Genomic DNA, 27,241 nt, shown 5'->3' on the forward strand with positions numbered 1-27,241 from the left:
AAAATATGTCTATAATAACAAATGACCATGAGAGCCAGTAGAATTAATTCAGCTGGACACTCAAAAGACGTCCTTAAATGCTCTTTAAGTGGCAGAACAGATGAACAAACAGTTAATTGCTTACTTGAGATGAAATCTGCTCAGCTACTTTGAAAACAGCTTCTAACTGGTTCCTCCTTTAACAGGATGACGGCTCAGGGGTAAGGCCATCATGCAGTCCAGCAACCTTTATGGTTCTGCTTTGATTCACCAGGAACTATTAGGGAAACCTTCCAGCGCCTCCTGTGAAAGACACAGGCATAAACACAAACATTTATTAACATGTTCCACAGTCTTCCAGTTTGATTTTCTCCTCCTGTGGACAACAACGTACATGGATGCAGGTTTATTGTTGACTTTTGGAAGGTTTATTTAGTGAACATATCCAGCTGCAGCTCCACTGTGATCCTGAACTGGATAAGCACTTAAGAAAATGTGTCAATAAATGGACAAACATCAACTTACTATATTTATCCAAACAGACGGGACCAATAATGCTTCACTGAGTCAGAGACTTTAATGTCTCTTCTATGTAAGAATGTCTCGTGCTGATATACCTGCAAACTTGACAACAAAGGTTTTTCAGACTACATGTAGCTGTCCTCTATGTCAGCTCACACATTTACATTCATGTCACACTTATTTCTGCTTTCCCATTTTATAATTATTACTTACATTTTGATTAGATACCTTGAGTTTGTAAATGATCAGATTACATAATTGGAATACAATGCATCCAATTCAGGATTAAGCCTATCCCAGCTGATACAGGACAAAGACAGGACAGGCTGCCAGTTTATCGCAGGGCTAACACGATACGTGTGACAGAAAATCCACTTAAATGTCTGATATTTCTAATTATTAATCATAATTATGACTATTATTTAAAAATATTATCTAAAGGTTTCTTTATGAATATATTTAGATTTTATTTTACAACCCCTAGAATATAAATCTGAGCTGTTTCAGATTCTGAGCTCTGACCTCAGTGACCAGGCTGTGTCCTCACTGCAGCTCCCTCTTGGAAGGACTTCTGCTTCTTGTGTTGACCGCCTGCCCTTAATATCACGTACTGTACCTGAGGAACAAAAAAGGACAAACACTTGCTCTCATTTAAGAAGTACATTCATACAGAGGTAATATATGGAAACAAACTAGTTCACCCTTTGGGAGGAATCAGTTCCTGTGAAACATTTCTGTAAATCGGAGAGCGGGGAGTGGTTTAGCGGGTCCACGGAAGGAGTGGCGGCCTTTAAGCAGGACATGTGAAATTCTTCTCCCCACCCCAGGATACTCTCCTTCTTCCAGTGTTGGGAAGGTTACTTTTAAAATGTATTCCGTTACAGATTACATGCCCCAAAATGTATTCTGTAACGTATTCCGTTACGTTACTCAATGAGAGTAACGTATTCTGAATACTTTGGATTACTTAATATATTATCGTGCTTTTTACAACAACGTGAATGTACTATTGCTGTGTGATTTATTACTATTACTGAAGGTCCGCGACTCCGAACCGTAGTAAAGGGACCTCTGACTAATACGGCGGGGTCCCTGTCGGCTCGTAGCCCAAAAATAGCTTTACTTTGTTGTGTGGGTCAACTTTTCTTGCGAGAGACAGAGAGAGGCGTTGAAAGGCTGCTCCAACGGAACTTATTGTTTTCGGAGGAAAACAGGAACACAGTGTACAGTCGAGTCTTAATAGCTTACTTACAACTGGGCTCGTCAGGCACTCTTCTTGGCTGCAGTGGTTATTATTATATTTACATGCTTCCAGCTCCCGTTTCTCCTCGATGACAACTCGTACCTTTCCACTCCCCTTTCTCTCCCTCCCTCGCTCACAGACACATAACGTGTATGGCAGTCCATTCTCCCAGCAGCACGGACTACACTGCCCATGATGCTACATTCTTTAGAGCTATGCTTGTAGCATTCTGCCTGTTAGCTTAGCACAACAACAACAACAACAACAACAACAACGAAAAGGCGCTCTCTCACCCAGGAAACACACAGCCGCAGAGAGAGAGCGTCGCCCTGTAACCATGGCAACCGTAACGCTGCCGCCTGGAACAACAGAACGTAGCTGTCAAACAAAACCCAAACAGTCCTGACCCGCGACAATATGAAACAGGAAAGTACCGCAGTGTAATCCATTTATTTCAACAAAGTAACTGTATTCTGAATACCACCTTTTTAAACGGTAACTGTAACGGAATACAGTTACTCATATTTTGTATTCTAAATACGTAACGGCGGTACATGTATTCCGTTACTCCCCAACACTGCCTTCTTCCAATCACAGGGTTATGTTGATGTAGCCAGGGATAACCCAAGACTAGCGGCGTGAGAGGAGCTTTAAACACATACAACTGTATGGTTTCAGAATGGTTACCAGAGAGAGTCAGGGAAACAGGTTCAGTGATATGAGTGATGTCTGGGAGACGCTGACCACTGAGCGCTGTAACTTGAAGTGAATGCGGCAGAGGCTCCATGCTCAACTTTAACTTAAGCGAGGCGTCAATAAACTTCTGTTCTGCCCAGTCAGGAAACACAGTCCAATCCCTCCAGTGGTTCACAGACTGGATCTGATGTTACTGTGCACGCTGTTTTTACCTTCAGACCAGAACCTGCCAACAGAAAAAGAATCAACATGTTTCATGTGTTTGTCAGTGTTTCATTTATGATTTCTGACTGAAAACAGATTGGCTCATTATGAGCTGATCTTTAGGAAATATGAAACATGATTATCTTTCATTAGTTATTAGCTTCACAATCAAAATCTGCTTTTCAGCCCTCAAACATTTCCAGTTGCTGTTAAAACGAGCAGGAATTTCTCCCACATCCTTTCCAAACATCCTGGTTTCAGTTTGGATGCTGACATCATTTGACCTTGGAAACAAAAAAGACTGTTTCCTTGGGTGAAAACACCCAAGGAAACAGTCTTCATGGAAGAAGACTGATCTTTGTGACGCATCAACAGTAACAAGATGTTATTTAACAGAGCTGTAAAAAGACTAACTGACTGTGTTTGACTTCAATTACACTTTAATCCTGATTATACATTAGATTTAGTTTATGTAGAGTAAATTCAAATGCCTCGCCCCTATTAGTTCCATCTATGACACTGTCAGCAGATGAATGTTTAACTTCCTCAAATATTGTGTGTCTGCATATTAACCAGGTTATTAAAACTTTATTCTACTTTCTTCCTTCTGTGTTTTTTTCATGAATATATCTGAGCTGTCCCTAACTAAAAGCATGACCAGTATGGATCAGACTTCTTCTAGCCCTGTGCTGACCAAGAGCGTCTCAGACTTGATCTTCTGGACCGTGTTAAAGTAGTTCAGATCTTTAAACCTGACATTTCCACACCTCCTGCTCCGAAAGGACAGTCTTTTTACAGAATAATGAACTGGCTACTGAGCGCAGACCGACGGTGCAAAGACTCAGAGGACCTCTGGCTTTATCCAAGAAATAAACTCACAACCTTTGAACAGTTCATTTGTGTTTCATTTGCTAAAGATTAAACCCAAGTATCAGTGTTTGGTTCTGCACATTACGTCTGACACATTCTTTAGTCATGGAGGGAGAGGTACAAATGTGTTTATGGCTGTGAGACTTTACTCTGACATTGCAATCAAGTACTCACTAAGAATACTTCATTACAACAAACAGAATTATAAAAGCCATGTATAGTGCCTAATTTACCTTTATGCACTATATACGTGTATTTAATACAAGATTAACTGGGATTCTTTTCTTCTCTTGGCTCTTGACGGAGGCAGTCGCACTTTCTCTTTCTCCCTCTCCCTTATCTTCCCTGCTTGGCTTCCCATGTCTTTTGTATAGTCTGGCTCATTCTCTAACCCTAAGAGAGTCTCCCAGACTTGTTCTCTAAAAACCTAAAGAAGAATTATGGATTTGATCAACTGGTCCCTTAACGGAATTGACACCCTCATGGGCTTGGGAGAGCCTGATTGTCCTGCGGAGACGTTTACTGCCGGATACTCGATGGTCGGTTGCTTCGTGTGTCTGGCGACACTCTCGATGGAGGACATTGAACAACATCTACCAATTTGTAACCATGATAACAGAGTTCTGGCTGATTGGAGTTGGCTCGGACCTGGCTTATCGACAATGGGCAGGGATGTGGGTACTCAGACTGTGTTTATTGAACGCAACACGGATAAGATCTTGGCTCTACTATATGGATAACATCTTTTTGAAGAACAACGGGAATTGAGAGACCTGGTGACCAGTGACGGACATTAGACTACTGTAAAATTGGAAGCAGTTTGTTTGTTCCCACTAACCAAAACAACTACCATCTTCATCTCATGTGCCACCCCCCACCCCCGCGGCAGCTGGATGCTCAAGGCAAAAGCTGACGGGAATAACAATTCTCCCTTAGATAATACGACTGTTTGTTATGACTCTCCCCCTCCTCATTCAAGGCCATCACAGTCCTGTACAAATGATAAACACCTTAATAATTTTGTTGAGAATTATCACTGACAAAAAAAATGACTTTATTATTTAATGATACCTGAATCTGCTAAGAAAGAGAAATGGTGAAATGTAAAGTTTCTGATGGTTTCTGACTAACAGTGTGAAATCACATTCATTCAAAAACAAAGTGCTCTTAATGTGAAAATCTGCTTCCTCCACCCTCCCACCTGTGCTGCATTTCAGGTGGAGTCCCGCCTCCTTCCAGGAAGCAGCTCACCTGTGTGTCTGTGTTTAGTGTCCAGGTGTGGAGTGGAGCTTGTTGGTGGTGTGTGAAGAAACTGTAAGTTTGCTTTGTTTCCTCCTTTAACAGTTTGTCCTTTGGAACTTTAGGACCACAATGTGAAGTGAGACATTTTTATTTACGTAACATTAAACAAATCAGATATATGATCTGAATTTGAGTGTAATGAAACAAATTCCTGACATGTGATATTGTTTTATTTATTATATTATATTATATATATTATTATTATATATATATTATATATATATTATATTATATTTATTTATATTGTTTTACAGCTGTATTACATAACAAGTTGTTACTGTTGATGCTTCACAAAGGTCAGCTGTGCTGCAAACTAAAGCTATACTGCGTGCAGGTACTAGTTTTTCTAGTTGGAACTTCCTTAAAGAATCCTTCCTTTGCTAAAAACACCAAACATCATATAAGGCAGCTTTGTTCCTCAAAAATATGAGCTTCTTGTGTTCTTCTTTGTGTTCTACTTTCTTGGGTTCCCAACACCTATCTTTATGGTCTCAGTCCTTCTGTATCTAATGTCTGTGTCATGATCCTGGGTCCTTTTGACCCAGCATTTTGTGTTTTCTCTTCGCGATTTTGGTTCTGTTCTCTAATTGGTGTTTACCCTGTTCCCCCCCCGTGTGTTCCTGTTTTATTGTGAAGGTCTGCGTCTTATGTGAGTGTTTTCAGTTTGCCTCCCTGGTCTCGTCATGTTAATCACTCCCAGCTGTGTCTCCCACCTGTGTGTAATCTCCCTGTGTTCTCTGAGTGTATTTAAGTTGTATTTCTGTCTTGGTAATCGCTGGTTCGTCTGTGTTGTTTCCCCTCGGTCTCCCCGTATGTATTTCTCCGGACCTCCCTGCATCCTCATTCTGGTTTGTCTTATTAGTTTACCCAGTTTAGGTTTCCGGTTTCATGTTTTGTCGCCACCACTGTTTGTACTCACACCCCTGTAAATAAACACTCATCTGCACCAGAGCTGCCGCATTTTGGGTCCTATTTCATATTCCACACGGCTTGCCCCGGCAAACCGTGACAGTACGAACCAGCCACCATGGACCCAGCGGCAGTGAATCCGTCCGAGGAGCTCCAGGACGACATTGCGTACAATGTGGAGATTCTCCTCGGGCTATGGCTGGAGAACCCTCCAGAGGAGCTTCGTCGTTCCGTGGAAAGTCGGCTACAATGGCTCTTTTCTGGCCTGCCATGGCTTCTGCAGTCGCTTCCTCCAACCATGCAGGCTTTTCTCCGGCTCACACCGCACCTTCTCTCAGCCACTCCTGCCTCGCTGCCCGACTCGCCGGATGTGATCTTGCCCGGCCCGTCGGAGCCGTCTGCGGGGAGGAAACGGCGATCGCGCCGCAAGCGCGCCACCCCACAGCCGGACGTTCGGGCTTCTAAATCGCCAGCTGTGGTGAGTGAGGACTCTTTTTCATTTTCGGACTGCATGACTGTTCCTTCAGGGGCTGCGTTTTGTGTGGCGGATGTCAACGCGAGCTGCTTATCGCCTGTGCAGCTACCGGCAGCTAAGTTAGCTCCCCCGCAGCCACTCTCAGCTCGGTTAGCTCCCCCGCAGCCAGTGCTCCTCTCAGCTCAGTCTCCTGTGCCTCCTTCAGTTCAGTCTCCTGTGTCCCCTTCAGTTCAGTCTCCAGTGTCCCCTTCAGTTCAGTCTCCAGTGTCCCCCTCGGTTCAGTCTCCAGTGTCCCCCTCGGTTCAGTCTCCAGTGTCCCCCTCGGTTCAGTCTCCAGTGCCACCCTCGGTTCAGTCTCCAGTAGCTCCAGTGCCGCCTGTAGCGCAGGCCCCAGTAGCTCCAGTGCCGCCTGTAGCGCAGGCCCCAGTAGCTCCAGTGCCGCCTGTAGCGCAGGCCCCAGTAGCTCCAGTGCCGCCTGTAGCGCAGGCCCCAGTAGCTCCAGTGCCCCCGCTACCCGTAGCTCTGGCTCCAGTAGCTCCAGTGCCCCCGCTACCCGTAGCTCTGGCTCCAGTAGCTCCAGTGCCCCCGCTACCCGTAGCTCTGGCTCCAGTATCACCGGTTTCACTCATTCACTCCATGCAGGGAGAAAGTCTAATTTCACCTCAAGGTGCTTTTAATGGTTCAGCCGCCATTGGCACAGTTTGCCGCTCCAGGGCTTCCCCAGAGGCTAGGTCTCAGTCCCCGGCTGATTCTGGACCCCTGAAGTTTATGCAGCCACCTGAGAACTGCACCATGTCAGCGTTGCCTGGGCAGAGCCAGTGCTCAGTGCATCGCCAGTTGCCTTCGTGTTTGCCAGAGGACTCCATGACTGCTGGCTTAGTGGTGACTTCTGCTGGAGGGTCCGTAGGACCGCTCCGGCCTTCGTCACCTGTCTCCGCTGGAGGGTCCGAGAGACCGCTTCGGCCTTCGTCTCCTGTCTCCGCTGGAGGGTCCGAGGGGCCCGTTCAGCCTCCTGCCTCCGCTGGAGGGTCCGAGGGGCCCGTTCAGCCCGTCCAGCCGCCTGCTGTAGCTCCATCATCATCCTCGCCTGCTGCAGCTCCAGGGCCTTCAGCCTCGCCTGGCCCGGCCTCCGTGCCTTCAGCCTCGCCTGGCCCGGCCTCCGTGCCTTCAGCCTCGCCTGGTCCGGCCTCTGCCTGTGCTTCGCCTGGTCCGGATCGCCATCGCCTGAGTCGCCGCCGTTGCCTTCCGCGCGGTCGGCCCCCTGAACTGCTCCGTCGTCTCCCTCGTCGCCGCCGTTGCCTTCCGCACGGCCGGCCCCCGGACCGCCATCGCCTGAGTGGCCGCCGTTGCCTTCCGCACGGCCGGCCCCCGGACCGCCATCGCCTGAGTGGCCGCCGTTGCCATCCGCACGGTCGGCCCCCCGAACTGTTTGGACTCCTGTGCTGTCGGCCCCCTGGCCGGCCCCCTGAACTGTTTGGACTCCTGTGCTGTCGGCCCCCTGGCCGGCCCCCTGAACTGTTTTGGACTCCTGTGCTGTCAGCCCCCTGAACTCTTCTGTTTTGGACTCTGTTTTTTCCTGTGTTCTGGTGTGCTTCGTTTCTTTTGGTTTTGGACTCGTTTTTTGTTTTTGTCTTTTGGCCTTCTGGTGCTCCGGTTTTGTTTTGCTTCGAGCCCTCCTTCCTGGGCCCCCGCCGCCCGCCCTGGTCGGGTTGTTTTCTGTTTTTTCTGGCTGTTTTGTTTCTTGTTGGGCTGTCTGGGGCCAGCCTTTGAGGGGGGGGTACTGTCATGATCCTGGGTCCTTTTGACCCAGCGTTTTGTGTTTTCTCTTTGCGATTTTGGTTCTGTTCTCTAATTGGTGTTTACCCTGTTCCCCCCCGTGTGTTCCTGTTTTATTGTGAAGGTCTGCGTCTTATGTGAGTGTTTTCAGTTTGCCTCCCTGGTCTCGTCATGTTAATCACTCCCAGCTGTGTCTCCCACCTGTGTGTAATCTCCCTGTGTTCTCTGAGTGTATTTAAGTTGTATTTTCTGTCTTGGTAATCGCTGGTTCGTCTGTGTTGTTTCCCCTCGGTCTCCCCGTATGTATTTCTCCGGACCTCCCTGCATCCTCATTCTGGTTTGTCTTATTAGTTTACCCAGTTTAGGTTTCCGGTTTCATGTTTTGTCGCCACCGCTGTTTGTACTCACACCCCTGTAAATAAACACTCATCTGCACCAGAGCTGCCGCATTTTGGGTCCTATTTCATATTCCACACAGCTTGCCCCGGCAAACCGTGACAGTCTGCATGTGATTCCTCATTTTCCAACACAGTTTTGCTTTGCTGTGCTTAAATCCTAGAAACATGAGGCTCAGCTCCGAGATCCATAAACAGATCACATCTGTTAGTTTTTATCTGAAAGCTTAAATCAGATTTAACACAAGTTAGATCTTGAAGTGTGTTCTCTATGTCAGAGAAAACAGAGCTGCTGAACATGTTTTCATATTAGCATCTGTAGGATTTGTGGAAAAAGCACTGATTCAGTCCACCAACATAGTTCAGTTTTTAACTTATCTGAAATATGTTTGAGTCATAAATCGAGTTTAGAGAATGAGCTGCTGATCAAGCAAGCAGTGTGCCTTTAATTCTCGAAGTACGCGTAACTGAGCATTATGGTGCAGAATACAATGTGAAAGAAACAGATTAATAATTTCTTTATCCCATCAATGAAACATAAATTTTCCCATTGATTCCCAGATTGGACTTTGTAACATAACCTCGGATGGCCAACTCCTCCTCCTAGTCCTAGCCCCCCTGCTCCAGCAGGTCGCAGAGAACGGGGGTGAGAGAAGACTCCGAACCTCCCTCCACCCGCTCATTGTAATGTTGATGCATGTGTGTTCTAAGGTGCATTTAAAACCCAGGAGGGCTTGGAGCTACCTGCCAGAGAGCAGCAGGTAAGCGCATGGTCCCTCCTGCTAGCCCTCAATGTCTACGTGTATTTAAAATTGAGAGGTGGGCAACGATGCCAGGGGTGGGGTGTACACCCTGATGGTACTTTGGGCTCCGTGTATCGTGCCCACCCCCAAGATCCTATATGTATGTGTAATGAGAGTGTGAGTAATGTGAATGTCTAAGTTGTGGGATAAAATTGAGGCAGAGGCAGCCAGAAGGGGACAGGGGGGGGGTAGCCTCCTCTGCACCCTGGTGACATACCCCTACTCCAAGGCCCTGCATGTGTGGGTGGTTGTGGTGGAGCGGGAAGAGGGAGGCAGCTGGAGATGGGGAGGGAAGGAAGGGAGGGGCAAGTGACCCCTCCCTGGGGCCAGCTCCCCCGCTGACCCCAGTAAGCACCCCCATACTCTGCGACCCGCCAGGGAAAGGGGGCCCAGGCCCATCCAGACCGGGCCCAGTGCAGCAGCGCCGCCCGGCCCCACAGAGCCCGGGACAGTCCACCCAACCCCACCACAGAGAAAACTGCACCCACCCCACCATCCACTCATCTTCCAGACTACATAAGACAATAAACACCCAGGCTGAGATCTTCCTCCACCTCTCCTGTATCTCCCCCTCCTGCAGAGGGAGCTCCTGAGGAGAGGAAAGCTCCTGCAAGATGTGACAATCTCCCCCACCAGTTGAAGAGCCCCCCAGGTGGCTCGACGCACCGGCGGCACCCTGCTCCAGGGCTGGGCCCCCATGCACCCACCCGCCCACAACCCCGGCAACACACCAACCAGGACCCAAGCCCCCGAGGCCCGGTCCGGGTCCCAGCCCAGAGACGGAGCGCCCCCAGAACCTCACGCCCATCCCGGACCCACCCAGGGCCAGCCAGGCTACCAGGTCAGTAACCCACGTCCGTCAGCACAGACCCTCCCCTAGCCCCGCTGCACGCAGCCGCGAGGAAACAGTCACCGGAGAGCCAACAGAGCCCCTAACCGGACATGACCGCTACCCCGGGTTGAGCCCCCCAAGGAAGATGCCTCCGGGGAACCCCCCGACGCCCTAAGCCTGTCCCTACCCCCACACCAATCACAACAGTGAAGGCGGGACCAAACTATGACCCCCCACCCCCACTAGGTGATGGAGCTGATCAAAGGAGCCCAGAGCAATTGATCTGATGTGGTGGCAGAGGCTGTATCAAGACTAATGTAATCTAATAGATAATTTCTATATTGGTTAGAATTAAGATTATTTTTATTTTTCCAGTTCATGAGGACTGTTTTCTTGGCTATGCATAGGGCAGTGAAAACCATATGGGCGATATTCTTTTCTGAAGTGACATTATCTAAGCTGCCCAACAAACACACTAAGGGGGAAGTTGGAATGTTACATTTCAGACACTTTGATAAGTCTTCACATATCTCGCGCCAAAACTTCTGCACTGGTGGACAGAACCAAAGAGCGTGGATGTAATTGTCCGGTGAATTGGTTTGGCAGTGTGAGCAGTTGTTGGTAGACGTAAAGCCCATCTTGAACATCCGATGACCTGTATAGTGCACTCTATGTAATATTTTGTATTGAATTAATTGAAGACTGGGATTTCTAATTAGATGAAAGGTTTTTAAGCAAATCTGAGACCAGAAGTTTAGGTCTAAGTTAACTGATAAATCCGCTTCCCATTTTGCAATAGGAAGTGATATTGATTCATCTGTTTTAGAAAGCATTCTGTATATTTTGGATAGTAATTTGGGGGTTTTAAGAGTAAGAAATTGAACCACACTTGGTGGTGTTTGTAGTTCAACTTGACCCGGTTTAAATTTCTTTTTTACTATGGATTTAATTTGTTGATATTCTAAAAATCTTTTCTTGTTGATCCCATATTGTGTAACTAGTCCGTCAAATGAAATAAATTCTGTTCCTTCTAGTATATGTTCTAAATATTTGATTCCTTTATCACTCCAATCTGAAAAGTTTATCATATTATTGTTTTGTAATATGTCAGGGTTGTTCCAGATAGGTGTACGTTTGCATGGGATTAATGAAGACTCCGTCAATTTTAGAAACTCCCACCATGCTGTCAGAGAAGAGCTGATGTTGATGCTTTTAAAGCATTCATGTCGTTGGATGTTTGAGCTGATAAATGGTAGGTCTGAGATCTCTAGATTATTGCAGAGTGCTTGTTCTACATCTAGCCAAGGTTCATCTAAGAGGGTGTGTTTTAGCCATCCTGAGATAAACTGAAGCCTGTTGGCTAAGAAGTAGTGCTGAAAGTTAGGCAGTTCTAGTCCTCCTTTATCCTTGGTCTTTTGTAGTGTTTTTAAGCTTATACGTGGGGGTTTATTTTTCCAAAGGAATTTGGACATACATGAATCTAGAGATCTGAACCAATCTTGTGGCGGTTTAGTTGGGATCATTGAGAATAAATAATTTATTTTTGGTAAGACCATCATTTTTATAGCGGCAACCCTTCCCATGAGTGATATGGGTAGACATTTCCATCTAGCCAGATCATCTTCTACCTTCTTTAAAAGTGGGATATGGTTTAATTTAGTTAGATCTGCAAGCTTGGGAGAAACATTAATACCTAAATATTTTATATTTCCCGATTGCAGTGGTGTAGAAGAGGAATTATGGAGGGAGCAATTAATCGGTAGGACTGTAGATTTTGACCAGTTAATTGAGTAATCTGATATTCTTGCAAAAGAGTTTATCAATTCAATCACCCCAGAGATATTGGTTTGTGAATTTTGGAGAAAGAGTAACACATCATCTGCATAAAGGCTGATTTTATGTTCCACGTTCTTGCATTTTATGCCCTTAATTACTGAATTCATGCACACAATCTGAACACAAACAGGGACTCATTTGTTACCACAGCCAGATGCTGAGAGCCATTTCCTTGTAGTCCTGTGTCTATATATATGAACCATTAGATGTTATTGGAATGATTGTCAGCTTTGATAGTTTCATGTATGTTTAGCTGGACGCTGTTTGATCCTCGACATGTTTAAAGGTGTCCAGTCCTGAGACACTGGGGGTGGAAACAGCTGTGATGTCATTGGACTGTCACACAGACAGAAGTGCATGAAGTAAGCAGCCAAGGAGACACAGACACATTTGCACATAGAAAGCTGAATTTGTCATATGCCACAGTGAACTCACTGTTCAGTGTTTTTCAGGAAGCTTCTTAACTGCCTCTGCATCCAAACAAGCAGCTGAGAAGAAGCTGAAGAAGTCTTCAACAACAAATACAGGAAGTGGACTTTCAAATACTAGATTCACTTTAGACTCACAAAAGAAATTACTAAACTAGCTGTGTTTGATTGACTCATTTGACTATATGAAAGGTCAGTGTGTGTCTGCACACAGACTGTTGTGTTGGACTGTTATTCAGTTGTCTGCTGAATGGTTTCAAATGTCTGCCTCTCAGCTGTGATGAGGCTGGGGGTCATGGGAGGCCACCATAGCAGTCTCTTCAAAATCATGACATCATCATAAATGCTGCTGGACTGTCTGATGGGCTGACGGTGAAAAAGCCGTCAGCCTCTGGAAGGAAACAGAAGACATTTCAGAGGCTGCAGCAGATTTCTTTGATTCGGGGCCTTTTTTAGCTTTATTGGACAGAGCAGTGAAGATAAGTGACAGCAAAGCAGAGGGAGAGAGAAAGGGGGCGTGGCCCGGGTCAGAATCAAAGCCAGGCCAGCTGCTCTCCACCTCGTGCTACATTTAAGTCTGGACTACATGCTTTTATATTGAGGGAGATTTTTCACTGTTTTTATTCCATCAGCAGCTCAACATCATGAGCAGCTTTGACATAAAGACATCAAACTCAAGCTGACTTTAAACTGGATTGACTTTTAATACAGGGGCTCAAAAACAACTAACATCTTTATTATATATCAGGACAAAGTCGTTTCATCTCAAATGGAAACAGCTTTATTTGGAATAACCAGCACTATCCACTGGTTTGGGATCTCCACCAGTTTCATGTCTTTACAGCTTCTCCAACAAAGTTCCTGTAAAATCAGCATTTTTGTCTTTATGGGTTTGATAGTGATTGATTCTTCAGTCCCAATCTGCTGTCATTTAAAGAACAAAATGATGTTTCTGTGAGTCAAAAAGCTCCAGATGTTGTCGGCTTCACAAAGAAAACAAAGATTAGGAACTTAAACACAAAGTGTTTGGAGCCAAAATGTTACCAAGCTGCTCTTTTTGAAATGGCAGAGGTACAGTGGTGTCTAACAGCACACTGTGGAAGGCAAACATGTTATTGTTGGATGAAACTTCATGAATCCTTTGTAGATTTGAGCTTTTGGAGCCTTTCTTTTCTCTTCAGGTGTACAGATGCTGAGGAGGCAGGTGAAGCAGGTGGAGCTGTTGTAATGCTGGCAGAGGGTGTGTCTTAGTAACTCTGTGAGGTAGAACTGGATCCAACATTGTGGATGTGTTGATGTTGGAGTCTGTCAGTGAAACTCCTCATATTTGTGTTTGACTCCAGTTTATAGAAACAGAGAAATGTGTCATGCTTTTGTTAGGCCTCCACACATATACACATTTGTTCATTGGTTGGACAAAGACACAAAACATTTTTTAAAAACTTGCTTTTGGTTGATTTCTGTTTTTCTGTTTTAGTTTTTCTGTGAAGCACTTTGTGATTCTTGTCTTGAAAGGTGCTATACAAATAAAATTTTAATTACTTACTTTTTGTAAGGAGACATATTGAAAACCATGTTAATAAGATCTTGTTGTTTTGTGTTTCCTGTGGATCCGACACAGAGAGTGGACTTCAGACAGAAACCGTAGGAAAGATTTTAGAGGCCGTGTGTGGCAACAGGAAGTTTCTGTTTGTTTGCTGATGACTATCTTACATGTGGAAAACAACACGTGATGTTTATGAAGTTCTACAGTCATCATTGTTCATCATTGTTCTAACAGCATTTTGAGTGGGAACAGTTCAAACTGAGAGTAATAATAATAGATTGCATTTATATAGCACTTTTCGAAGCTCTCAAAGTGCTTTACAATTCCACTATTCATTCACTCTCACATTCACACACTGGTGGAGGCAGCTACAGTTGTAGCCACAGCTGCCCTGGGACAGACTGACAGAAGCGAGGCTGCCATATCGCGCCATCGGCCTCTCTGGCCATCACCAGTAGGCGGCAGGTGAAGTGTCTTGCCCAAGGACACAACGAGCTGGGGCTCAAACCGGCAACCTTCCGATTACAAGGCAAACAGCCAACTCTTGAGCCACGATCGCCACAGTAGTCTGAGTTATTTACTGATTTAAACAAGCTGAATGTTTCTGTGCACGATGAAGATCAGCAGCAGCAGCTCAGCTGATCAATGAATTGACATCTATCAGTCATTTCATGAGATGAAGTCATCAGTAGACATTTGTTCTAACTGTGTGATAAATGTCAGAACATCAGGGCTCCGGTTTAGTCACTACTTGACAAGATGATCATTGGCTCATTGTTGAATCCAGTGGCCCAGTCTGACCTCTGACCCTTTGCTGAAGGTCTTCTGTGTTATCTCCACTTTCATGTCTGAGCTTTTGCTGTATTGTCCAAAATAAACATATGAATCATTTCCAACACTTCGGCAGATCTTTAGTTTGGGCAGTACAGTACAAAATAACACATATTGTACTATACTGCCCACTTCCTGATCTTTTTGGATCTGTGTGTGAGGTTGGTGAAGGAAACACATGTTCACTGAGTGAATCACTGCCATCAGGAACTAGTTTTTGATATCACAGCCTAGAAATCAGACAGGAAGTGTCTTGAAATTTATATATCTATAGATATATCTATATATATCTATATATAGATATATATATCTATATATAGATATATATATATTTATTTATAACGTAAGAATGAAATGGCTCTTACGTTAGATTGAAACCAAGCACACCATTGTTTTTCTTGTGACATTACCAATAAGTCTGATGTGTCACATGGCCCTCTCCCTATTGGAAAAGCAAAAGTTGTATCCAAGATGGCCGACTTCTACATGGCCACCATGGTCACCACCCATCTTGAGGAGTTTGCCCCTCACATATACTAATGTGCCACAAACAGGACTTTAATATCACCAACCATTCCCATGTTATTACGCTGTATCCATAGAAATGGCCCACCCTGTAGATCACAGTAAGTCACTTCCCAAACCATAAATCACAATCCCAACAGATCTGTTTAGACTGAATCTATCCAAACAGGTTCTCTGTAAACGTGTCTGTCAGTTTAACATAAAATGCCAAACCAGTGAGGGGGTTAGTCTCAATCCACAACTTCAAAGATGCGTTAAGGTCTGGATGAGAGTCACTAGGCTTCATAACAGCATGAAGTGAGACAAGTAATAACTGCTTTACCATTTTCCTAAGTTAATTTAAATCTTTCATTCATTTGAAAGAAATGCCGACACTTTCTTTTCAAAGCTCATTTAATTAAAATGAGAACCAATCCAGTAACACAGAACACTAATGTACAGTAAAAATCATGCATAAAACAAACCACAAGTTCTAGTCAGAGAAACAAACTTGGTGCTACTCTAGTAAAAACATGCAGAAAAAGAAAGCACATAACACAAACGAGGTGAAACAGAACTGCAGGACGGCATCAGCTGTTCAGGGTGTGAGACCAGTGTTGTACATCTTCTGCAGGACCTGCTGGGCTACAGCCTTCTGAGCCTCCTCTAGCATGGTGCTGGCATTAGGACCCGGTAATATCATGACCAACCCCTTGAAAGTGGCAGTGATCCCGAGGATCTGCACCTTATAGGAGAAGTAGAGGAATCCATCAGGCCCAGCGTGGCTGTACTGCACTTCATAAAACGGCTGACCAACACCTGCTGTCTCACACAGCTTACTGAGAAGCATCACTGGGGATACTGCAAATACATGATGGCCTTGGGTGGAGGAATCGGGGAAAGAGCATGTAGGGTGAGGGAGCTGAGGAGCAGTGGGCCCTCCCACTGCTCTGCAGAAACCTGCGGGTATGGATGCAGGGAGGGTCAGGAATGAAGGTGGGCCTGAGGGTTGTGGAGAACTGTGGTGCAGGGGCCCTAGGTGTGACGGCAACAGGCTCTTTGCACGTTTCTGAGGGCAGCGTGACTCGTCAGGGTTTGGCTTCTCTGTTGGCTGCCACTGGACTGACACACACATTGCAAACTGCTTCTTAAATGCTGGAGACAAGAAAACAGTGAAGTAGTGAGTTTAGCAGGAAGAATGTTTCCTTCTACCAAAAATACAGTTTTTAAAAAAAACCCTAACAGATCAAATCTTAGAGATTAATTATAATATGAGACAGAACACAGCAGAATTAACACATTTAAAGGATTCAAATGAAAAGAACTGTCAAGTGTTAACAGTAAGATAGACATGCAAACTTAGAATTCCAAGTGGTTTCCACTGGAAGCCCCATCAGGCTCTTGGTTGATCCACTGGCCAAACCATTAAAAAAAGAAATTTGTGTTCATTTTTAGTTTAAAGTCAAAATTTCAACATTAAACTTGAAATAGTATTTTGAACTGTAATCTCCACATTTGGACTTTTCTCTCAAAGCCAAACGACTGCCGTGGCTCCTGCAGCCACTACGCTACGTGCATTTCAGTGAAACAAGTTGATCAGCTGTCTTATTGTATAAGCATATTGATCGAGGGTGTAATCCTTCCATCGGTCCACTCCCTGCCATTTCATTTGCACCAAGTTGACCGACTCTTCCAGGTTTGTGCGTTTTCATCTTCTGCACCTTCTTCTGCAGCTTTCTGCACCATGACTTCAACATCCTTGTGTGTCACCACACTAAGGTTATGTCCTAAAAGAGAAATGTCAATGTAACCAGAACTGATTCTAAAGTATGATTTTGCTAACTCACCTATGCAAGTGCTTTAATCTATAGATTTCTACTTTATTCTCCAAAAGATCAATGTATGATTTTGTTAATGTGGCCCCAATACTACTCCTTATTAATTACATAAAGTATGTTATCTCGTAGATAAGGTAGACTGTGCACTTGTGTGTGCATGTTTAAATCACTTGTGCATGAGTACGTACTGTTTTAAGCCTATATGGTGGCTGCAACGATGAAAACTGTTTGGCTTGGATGCAAAAGGTTTTGCTGCTGAAAACAAGACACTGGTGTAGTTGTTACTAATTAATGATGATAATTCATTGTCCAACCTAACAGCCCAAGATGAATGGCTCAGAGTTTTAATGGCCCATGGACATTTTATTAGCCTGTGAGGGGGGGGGAGCAACAACAGCTACACACTTTAATACTCCATTTTACTTTAAATCTGAAAAATAATGTTATGAAGTCCTTGAGATAAAGATGGTTTAGTATCCTCCCTTCTTGCTCAAGTCCTCACTGTCACAGAAACTGGTGAGACTGCCATCAGCCTTTAGCAAACTAGCCAATTTAATTAAACATCAGAACAAATTAAGTCTGCATTAAATGCAGCTTCTGTAGATTTTCACCATGTAAAACAAACAGCTACAAAGTTCGCTTTTCTTTGCACAACTCTGTTAAACGCATACACAGACACTGTGTTGTTATCACTTGCCGATCTATTATTAATGCCGTCTTCCTTTTGCTTGTCCACCACTACGGTGTCCTGTTGGTTAGCAACCACCAGTTTGTCCGTCCGTATCTGGAAGTCTCACAGGATCTTAGCTCGGTCATCCTTCACCACCCTGGCTGCATCTCCCATTTTGACCTCAGGACTTCCAGGTTGTACTCAGCACAGACGTTTCTGTATAGACACTTGGTTATGGCGTTCCATGTCTGCCCTGCTAGCATTTTGCAGCCTGCTGTTATGTGCTTATGTGATAGTCTGCATATCCTGCACCTGGGGTTTGCCTGGTGTGGTAGACCCCAGTGCAGATCAAACTTGTGATTAGAACTTGTTCCAGTGCTGCCATGATTTGTGCCTCTATGGCGTCTTTCAGTCCAGCTTTGTCCAGCGCTGGTAGGACTTCTCCATACATCAACCACGTCTTCCACCTGTCCTCTCATGGTGGTTCCTCTTCTTTCTTGGGTTTCTGCTACCCGAGGTATTTAGTTCTGAACATCTTCCTGATGTAACTTATGGATCTTTGTTCTTTCCCCATTCTGGATAGTGGTTCTGACACGCACTAGTCCTCAGCCACCTTTGTTTCACTTAGCATGCAGTCTTGGAGCGCTGGATTGGAGGAGCTTCTTTGTCTTTTAGCTTCCATCTCCTCTTTTGGCCAGATACTTGTAGCTGTCCTCAATGTGTGCATGGTTACCTTCTACACTTCTCCAGTCTTCATTATAGATCCTAGTGTTATGGATCAGTGAGTTGACGTCTTGTTCACTCCTGGCATACAGCAGTGTATACTATAAATGCATACACTATAGTTGTGTTAACATCACAAATATTCATCATGCTTGTTTCAATAGTGGTCTAATTCTTTTTGACATTACAGACCTTTAACCTCCTAGGACCTGCGTCCACATATGTGGACATCACATTTTGGGTTATTTAGAGTAAAATACTCAATTTTGCTCTATGAGGGCCTGATATCCACTTACGAGGACATTATGCTGCTACTGTTCTATCAAAATTTTAAACGAATATCCTCATATGTGGCTCTGATTTTTCTTAGAAACAAAAATAAGGTAAAAAAAATAAAAATCTAGTAATTCTTTGTTTTTACATTCATCGGGCCCCAATCAGCCCAAATATCAAAGAGAAATTCAAAATGCATGTCGTGGAAGAGTTTGGGTCTTAGGAGGTTAAGCTCTAGTACTATTCACTGATCTTAAAAGATGAAAGTGAAAATGAAACAAATTTATTGACACCAATTAGAAAACTTAAAGCTAAAAACATGAGATTCAGTTTATAATTTGAAAAAAAGAAAAAGAGCACTTACTAGGAAGCATCTTAAAAATATATTTCTGCTGTATGTTCTTATTAAAAATATTCAAAGGAGCTTGCAAAGAAAAGCATCTGGACTTCTTTAAGGACCCCCTGATGATCCTCTTTTGTCCTTTTGTCCCTCTGTGGGGGGTTATCTCCCACTTGACTCCCATTTGACCTTAGAACTGAAGAAGCTTCTCGGATGAGAGGTGAAACGTCTTCAAGCAACTTAAAGAAGTCCAGACGCTTTTCTTTGCAAGCTCCTTTGGCTACGATGACCTGGATGACTGAGAACCTTCACAGACATATTAAAAATATTAAAACTCCAAGTGATGAAACAAAGAATGATAAAAGCATAAAAATAAGCTGAATCACATTATACGAGCGAATTTGTTGAAACTTCTCGGGGTGCTCAGAAACAATATTCAAAGGTATTCAATCAGGTCTTTCATAAGGGTCATAAAACTGTTGTTCTTCCTGACACCATAGTTGAGCAATGTATCATAAATTATTATTTTTGATGCTTCATACTGATGAATTTCTGAAATTCAAGATGCATACTGACAGTGAACATAAAGATATAGGGACCTAGATACTCCCTCTGCTCTGCTCTGTCATTGTTACGTTTTTTCATTTCAAAAAGCTTGTGTTATGTATAATGCAGGATTTAGACTTAAGATTTACTGTAGAGGTCCACAAATTTAGATTTAGCTTTGAAGGACTCACAACTCTGAGCTCTCAAAGCATTTTATACAACTGAGTTATGTTTGGACACCGCTTCATATGGACTTGCATGGATATGGATATTTAGTGATTTAGAATATAATGTAATAAGCAGTGTTGGGCAAGTTACTTTGAAAAGGTAGTTATAGTTACTTCATACACGTAACTGAGTTAAAAACTGAGTTACAATACTATAAAAGTAATTACTAGGAAAAGTAACTATTGTGTTACTTTAAAATAAATAAGTTTAATAATAAGTTGAACCCTCTGGGGTCCAGGGTATAATTGGCTGTTTCTGAGTACTTTTGATTTGACCTCTACATTTCACCTTTAAAAACTGTTTACTTCGCCTTGTTTGGTATCATCCTTTTCTGCACAACCAGTTATTTTCCCCCCATTTTGACAAACTGTATTAACACAATTTATCTAAAAATCAGACTATAAAACAAAATCAGCGTAGAAGTTATTTTACTGTAACGACCACAAACATGTTTATTGGATCATTTTCACAACTTAAAATGTACATTTTTAAACTTATGCACAAGTTATGCAAACAACAGAGTTGTATGCAGGTATTTACCTAAAAATGTGGTGGTTTTCTTTTTTTCAACATTACAAACACACAGAACAATCAGGTGTTCTGCATCAAATAAGATACGAGAAATTATTTGTGCCACTCCAATAAGAATAATTTCTGTCCACTATAAGACAGTGGAGCACATCCCAGCCTGATACCTGCAGGCCTGACAGCAGGAGGTGTATCACTCCTGTTTTCTACCTGGAGACAGCATTTACACTGCAGTCTGTCTGGAGCAGCGGCCTCATCGATCTGACACAAAACAAAACAACTTACACTACACACTAACTACACACTCCAAACACGCTGAACATCAGAAATCTCTCTCCCTACTTCCCCCTCTTCCTAAACAACCAAACGCCATGTTGCATATAATTTTTTGATTGGTCGACATGTTACATTTTTCCACCAATAGGAAAGGGGTGTTTTTTCCTTCTCTTTTTTTGGTCACAAGCAGAGAGTGCTTGCAAGCGCTTTCCTTAGAAAATGTCATTTCTAAGGTTTCTTCCTGCAGTAAACAACAGTATTCAGGAAAATAAAAATATTGCATATATTTTTTATAATAACTCTGGTTTTACGTGGCCGAGCAACACAATTTAAAGACTGCTATATGATCTGAAGTCCCCACTTTCTTGTCTTGGGCTTACATAGCATCTTGTTGCCATGTCATCTTAAATTGGTCAAATGATTCGTTTACCATGACTACGTTATTCTTCCTCAGCCAATCAGCAGAACTTGTGTGATTGTTTCTCCCCCCAGCTCCAAGTAGGCTGAAGACAGCTTCAACCATCTGTCTGCTGAAAAATCATAACGTGTCCGCATCGCATTCTCTTGTTAGTAACGGTAACAGCGTCGTAACGATAAAAATAGTAATTACATTATGAACACTGTTACTTTTAATGCCATTATTCTTGCAATGTGAGAATTATGCATTTGTAGGACATTTTCTAGTGTTTACCAGCTGATTAGCTTTTGGGGAGCTCCACTTCACAAATAACCATTTTACTTATTTTCATGCTACAATTTGTATTTTAATTGAAAACTGAACTGACTTGTGAATAAAATGACTTCTGACTTAAGACCTAGTTTTATGCTCTCCATACCAAGTGATTATGAGAGTGGAGTAACAGTGCACAACCAGAAACTGGTTTGTAACCAAGTGACACCCAGGCTGGCATAGAAATGGGACCATGATCAATATTAAGTCACTCATCTATATGAACAAGAGCTCCCATACCTTCCACCAGCACTTTCTTAGCCATAGAAGCTGCATGGTGAGATGAGAACGCAACAGTAGCAGATAACCCCTCGATACCAGGTCCAGCCTTCAGGGAAACTCTCTCCACACCCTCTACCAGCACACGCAGCACCTAGAAGCAAAGCATGGTCACTCAGAAGACAACATTCATCCACACAGCAGTTAAATGACAACCTCAATACCAGATGTGACTGAAGGGCCAGACATCTATAAACAGCTAACTTCCTGCTAACTTCTAACTCCGTTAAATTTAATAAATTCTGTTTTCATGGATGCCTGGATGTTAAACTTAATTGTTACACCTGGTAAAGCAGCAACACTGATCATTTTATTACAGATGAAAGAATTTCGACAATTTTTAACTCTCAGTGATGCTGCAGTGTTCGTTTGACTTTGGACCTGAACCTGATGGAGTTTAGGACCCAGATTACTCTGCGAGGCTCCTGCCTACAGTAGCTGTAATGCTCCAACAATCCATCAAGCGGTGCGGCTTCGTAGCAACCAAAGTCGTGCTAAAACAAGTTTTGACAGGTTTTTGAGCGCCGTGTAGCACATAAAATCGGTTTGAGGTCAGTAAGCAGAACCAGAATTCAGACATAAGGCGCACTGTCGATTTTTGAGAAAATTAAAGGATTTTAAGTGCGCCTTATAGTGCAGAAAATACGGTATATCATCTATAACCCTTTCAAATACAGTACATGTACTGCAGAGAGGTTTTTTTTGGCCTTCTTTTGTTTTGCACTCGTTTCCTTGCATGCACACACTGCACATCATGTCCAGGTATTCCATGGGTAGCTGACAAGTCTTTGGAAATCACCTTGCTGTTGGAAAAACTATTTTGCCCATCAAACTCTTATCATACACAGGGGAAACTGGTCAATCTTCATAGTTGATTTGCTTTTCTTCAATTACCCCACCCCACCTCCCCACCTGGATGGCTGGGTGTGTGTGCAAGTTGTGAACATGGGAAACACCTGGCTAGGATATATTATGAGAAGAAGGCAAGCCAGTCCGAGGCAGTGTAATAGTTTGGCCAGTGTTTGTTGAGAATCCTTGGGTCCTGGCACCCATGTGGATGTTACTTTGACATGTACCACCAAACATTGTTGCAGACCATGTACAGCTTTCCCTGATGGTGCCGTGTCACAATGCAAAAATGGTTCAGGAATGGTTTGAGGAGCACAACACTGAGTTTGAGGCATTGACCTGGCCTCCAAATTCTTCTGATATCAATCTAACCAAGCATCTGTTGGATAAAAAAAAAAAGATCCAATCCAGTCGAGAGGCATACACACTAACCAACCCTGCATCAGAGTGGACTTTGAGTGACTTAAGACACGAACACAGAAGTACCAGCTGTTATGGGTTAACTAGCACTGCCTTTAACTTGGAAACACTGACAACCTCCTGCTCATTCACTAATGTATTGGTGCATAGAGATGTGGGTGATAGATGATGTGTGCCATTTCTTACTGGGTGACACAGAATGAATTTCACCCCTTTCCCTCGTCAACACACTCAAAACACTCCACAGTTCAGCTATACCTGCAGTATGTCTTCTTGCCTAGTGGATGCAGGCAAACCTCCAATACAAAGGTGTCGCTTCTCTGTGCTCCGCCGTACACTGATGCGGTAGCCAGGCTCCAACATGTGACCGTGCAGCTGCCGTATGGCTTCAGCAACTACAGCAGCTGAGCCATATTTGGCATACGCAAAGCCGCGGTTCTGCCCACTGAAGTTCATCATCAGCCGGAACTCCCAGAGTGGTCCAATGGAGCTGAACAGGGGAATCAGGATGTCCTCGTACGCGTCCCGTGGGATCTGGCTGATGAAGACTTCACAGCGCGGTCCTGGCGTGGGACCTTCCCACACTGACCATGAAACAGAGGAAATGGTATGGCTGATTATGCAATTTTAAAATTCAAGCTCATGCAATGCAAAATGTACAACAAATCCTTAGTGCACTTTACAAAGCAAGTCCGTGTCTTTACAATAGAGTGACATGTGAGCAAGCCGGGCTTTTCTTGTTTCAGCTGGAAATAAGATCAAACTGACTTTTAAGTCCGTGGCCATCAAGTATTTCCACATTTAGCTTTTAGAGATTTTTTTTATATATCAACCGAGTCTTTTCACAGCTGCATTTTACAAACAAAAGCAGCTGATTCATTTTTACCTTTGAGAAATCTATATCATTATTGGCACTTGGTGGCAGTGGTGAAATGTTGAAAATCTGAGCCAAAAACTCAATATTTCTTAATGCTCAAGAGAACAGGCAGTGTTGGTACTACTGCGGTGAAGATTCGAGAACAAATTCTATTATATTAAATTAGGCAAAGAAATATGGAGACGCAGATTCTCTCACCCTCAGGTGGTCCTCCATATTTCCTCTGGCCATTAACTTGAGTCAGCGTTGTGTTGGTTGCTTTCAACCAGATTTCCAGGGCCTGCACCCGTTCAAGGTTCAGCACCTGATGTGGAAACAAAATAGAACCAGCACAAGTCCATCATCTTCATGTGTACTACCAAGTGAGTCCAAAATACTTTGTTTTTTCGATTTATGATATGCAGTCACATAAAGCTGCTCATCCATTTGCCAAGTTTCCCTGATATAGGTTTGAGTGTGTTCACATGAATGAGGTATTGTTGGCAGCATCTGACCAATCACACTGATTATTATACCAGCAGCAAGGCCTCGCTTTCAAATGCTAGAAAACCAGCAGACCCAGACAGTTTGGAGCCCCTCCTTTAAAAGCTGGCTGCTGATTTTAATTGCACCAGCAGTTACTTTTCTAATCTTTTGAATACCAATTTAATTCTAACCATATGAAAATCTGCTCTACTCCTGTTAAAGTTGTGGAAACTAGTGAACAGCTGAAAGACTTCCTGACTGTAAATAAGACTTTAGGTGACTTTCAGTGATGCTTCAGGGCAAATTAATGTACAACTAAAGCAGCCTTAAAAGCAATAAATGATTTCATAAATTCAGTTGAAAACAATGCTGTGCAGCCTTGACATTTGATACAGTTGATCATAAAAAGTCTTAAAGACAGCTGAATGGTTCTAAACGTCTCTCTCAGGCAGGTCTGAGAGGCAGGTCGGGGTGTATGGGTAGAAGGACTTTGTTCTAGCTTGGTTTATGTCACAACAGGAGTTATCCAGGGTTCTGTTCTTGGATCACTGTTATTCATTTTATATATAAAACAATCGTAGTAATAATATCGCTACAGCACATTCTCATTTTATGCTGGTGATATGCTGATGTACTACTTTGTACCTACTCATAGCCAGGCTCTATTTCAGCTTTCACTACACTACAGCATAACCTGTGCAGAAACGCGTTTTGAATATTGACAACATCAAACTGACGATCTTCTCAAAGGAAAACTAAACCTTTTATGTACAGTTCAGGCAACTTTAGAATAAAGTCCTGTTTGTCCTGTGAGGCAAGAATAACACTCGTTCTCCCTTTTTTCATGTCTGTACTTAATTACAATGATGTGATTTATATGCACGCATGCTCAGAATGCCTACAGGCTGGATTCTGTCCATCATGGAGCACTAAGATTTATTATTTATAAGAGTTTTAAAGCTCTTACTCACCACTCTACATCACATGTGTGGGTAACTGGTCTTCTTTGTCATGTTGTAGATTCAACCACTGGTATATTCTTATTTATGAGGTGATTCTTGGTTTGTTCCATCTAATTTATAGACTTGCATTCTTTGAAAAAAATAATAAATAAAGGGACGTTATTCTCTCAGATCCCAAGAGTTATTATAGCAGCTCTCGAGTTCATTCTGTGTCTGAAATAAGCTGTTTGGCTCACTTTAAAATAACCTTTTTCCCATTGGCAGCATCTTGCAAACAAACAATTTTAACAATAGGCTGATGATGCTCATCTGCTCCTCTGGTGTGTTTGAGATGACAACATGAGGATCATCTGGAGTGCTCCAGCCACGCTTAGTTGAGTCAGTGTTTTTAATAAATGATCACCTGAGGCTGACACAAGCTCTTGCTGTCAGACATGTCTGGTCTTGTTTTAGTATTGTGTGTTTGATATGCTCTTTGCTAGCACATGCCAGACTTTTTCTACCTTAACTCTCTTTTTACGCCAGCTATCTGCAGTCCTCTGTGCCTGCCCAGCAAGTGTGCACGTTGACCTTTATACACTAAATTGAAATGGTCTGAAACGCTGGGAAAGCAAATGTATCATATTTGCATGGGTGACTTGTCATTTCTTTATGACAAATACAGTAATAATAACTGTAGTGTAGAGCCATTTACGCAAAACCCAACGAATGAATCAAGTGACGTGAATAGTGGGCTCTACGGGTGAACAGAAAATGCTGCTTGATGACTTGCAAACATCAATGTCAAACCTGTCTTTTTCTTTGATAAATGTATTGTTGATTTACTTGCGCCAAACTCAATTGTTTATTTAAACCATATGTTGGCATTTAATATGTTTAAAGACAATGAAATTGAACTATATAGATACTGTGCCCACTTTGATACATTTTTGTTCATTTCTATTGGAATGGAAAACCATGAACCAAAATCAGGCACAAGTTTGGCATTCCCAGCCAGTACTTGAAGAAAAAAAAGGGAAAGAATGTTGGTAGTTTTCACTACAGCTGAACAAAACACTGACTGAGGCTTTATTTCTATAATTAGCTGCAGGTGGGCCCTCATCGGGGAAAACAGCAGAGCGTCACCGCTGGAAACACAAGCTAAACGAATCGCGTAAAGCACAGGAAAACGCTTCAAGCGCTGTAGCCAACTCTGCCAGCGACTTTTTATTTTAACCAAAACAGACTTGCGCCTTCATTTCTGCTTAGATGACAAAACTTTTTTTCCTTTTCACGTGCCTGCTTCCACTTATTTCCTAGCTAAACGACATATTTAAAAAGTCTAAAATCAAACAAACAGAAAAAAAAGAAAAACTTGAGAGGAAAAGGATATTCCAGAATTACCTGGCTTTGCTTGTTTTCCATCGTCTCTGCGTGGTTGTGCGCACAGCGACGCAACTTTGTAGCCCGTTTCCAACTGCAGAAGTCCTTCTATTGGCCAGCAGCTTCCACTCGACGCTGTGGCTTTAGTGCCCACTGACCCGTGGGCGGGGCCTAGCATAGCCCGTCGCTAAGGTGTGGAATGAAATTTTGTGACAAATAGCAAGAAACGGCTGTATGGAGGACTGCTTCTAAACTTCTTTGTAACCTATTGTGCATTGTCTCTCTTTATCATTTATCTGTGCCACTCTTATTATATATGTTAATTGTTATCAACATATACATCATTTCCACAATATTGTTTTTTGTAATCTTCAAGTCAACTGACTGTGTAAAAAGGAAAAAGGAAAGTGCTTTTGTCAGTAAGACTGGAAAAGAGCTCCCACATTAATAAAGTCTGGTCTATTTAAAGCTTGGAAAGAAAGCTGGCAAAAATGCTGCATAAAGTGGTTTTTATGGGATGGCCCGTTTGCCTGCACTGAGCTCTGTTGCCACAAGGAGGCGGTGTACATGGTATGTCAGGTCTGTGGCCACCAGTGATGGGAATAACGCCGTTACGAGTAACGGCGTTACTAACGCTTTGGCACAACACCTCGAGCTAGGGGGCAAAACAATCACATGAGTGATGCTGCTTGACTGACGAAGAATAAAGTAGTCGTGGTAAGCC

At 43.2% G+C, this 27,241-nt stretch overlaps 1 protein-coding gene across 1 annotated transcript; it reads right to left on the bottom strand.

Annotated features, from left to right (window-relative positions):
- Positions 1–15,588: 15,588 nt before the first annotated feature.
- On the bottom strand, positions 15,589–26,657 carry dnd1 (DND microRNA-mediated repression inhibitor 1). Its single transcript, XM_080901226.1, has 5 exons — positions 26,539–26,657; positions 23,927–24,032; positions 23,110–23,435; positions 21,544–21,676; positions 15,589–16,306 (listed from the first exon to the last, which is right to left on the bottom strand). Exons 1-5 carry the CDS (start codon positions 26,557–26,559, stop codon positions 15,750–15,752), a joined length of 1,143 nt encoding a protein of 380 aa, XP_080757352.1. The 5' UTR covers positions 26,560–26,657; the 3' UTR covers positions 15,589–15,749.
- Positions 26,658–27,241: the final 584 nt, after the last annotated feature.

The sequence above is a fragment of the Rhamphochromis sp. 'chilingali' genome, assembly GCF_963969265.1.
Source record: "Rhamphochromis sp. 'chilingali' genome assembly, chromosome: 13".
In the NCBI taxonomy this organism is placed as follows: Eukaryota; Metazoa; Chordata; class Actinopteri; order Cichliformes; family Cichlidae; genus Rhamphochromis; species Rhamphochromis sp. 'chilingali'.

Bases quoted from the DNA above. Each gene is read 5' to 3' on its own strand.
- dnd1 (XM_080901226.1), bottom strand. From the start codon at position 26,559: ATGGAAAACAAGCAAAGCCAG. The intron at 23,436-23,926 runs GTGAGAGAATCT...TTTCATGGTCAG, and splicing joins ATATGGAGGACCACCTGAGG to TGTGGGAAGGTCCCACGCCA. The intron at 21,677-23,109 runs GTATAGCTGAAC...CTTTGCTTCTAG, and splicing joins GGCAAGAAGACATACTGCAG to GTGCTGCGTGTGCTGGTAGA.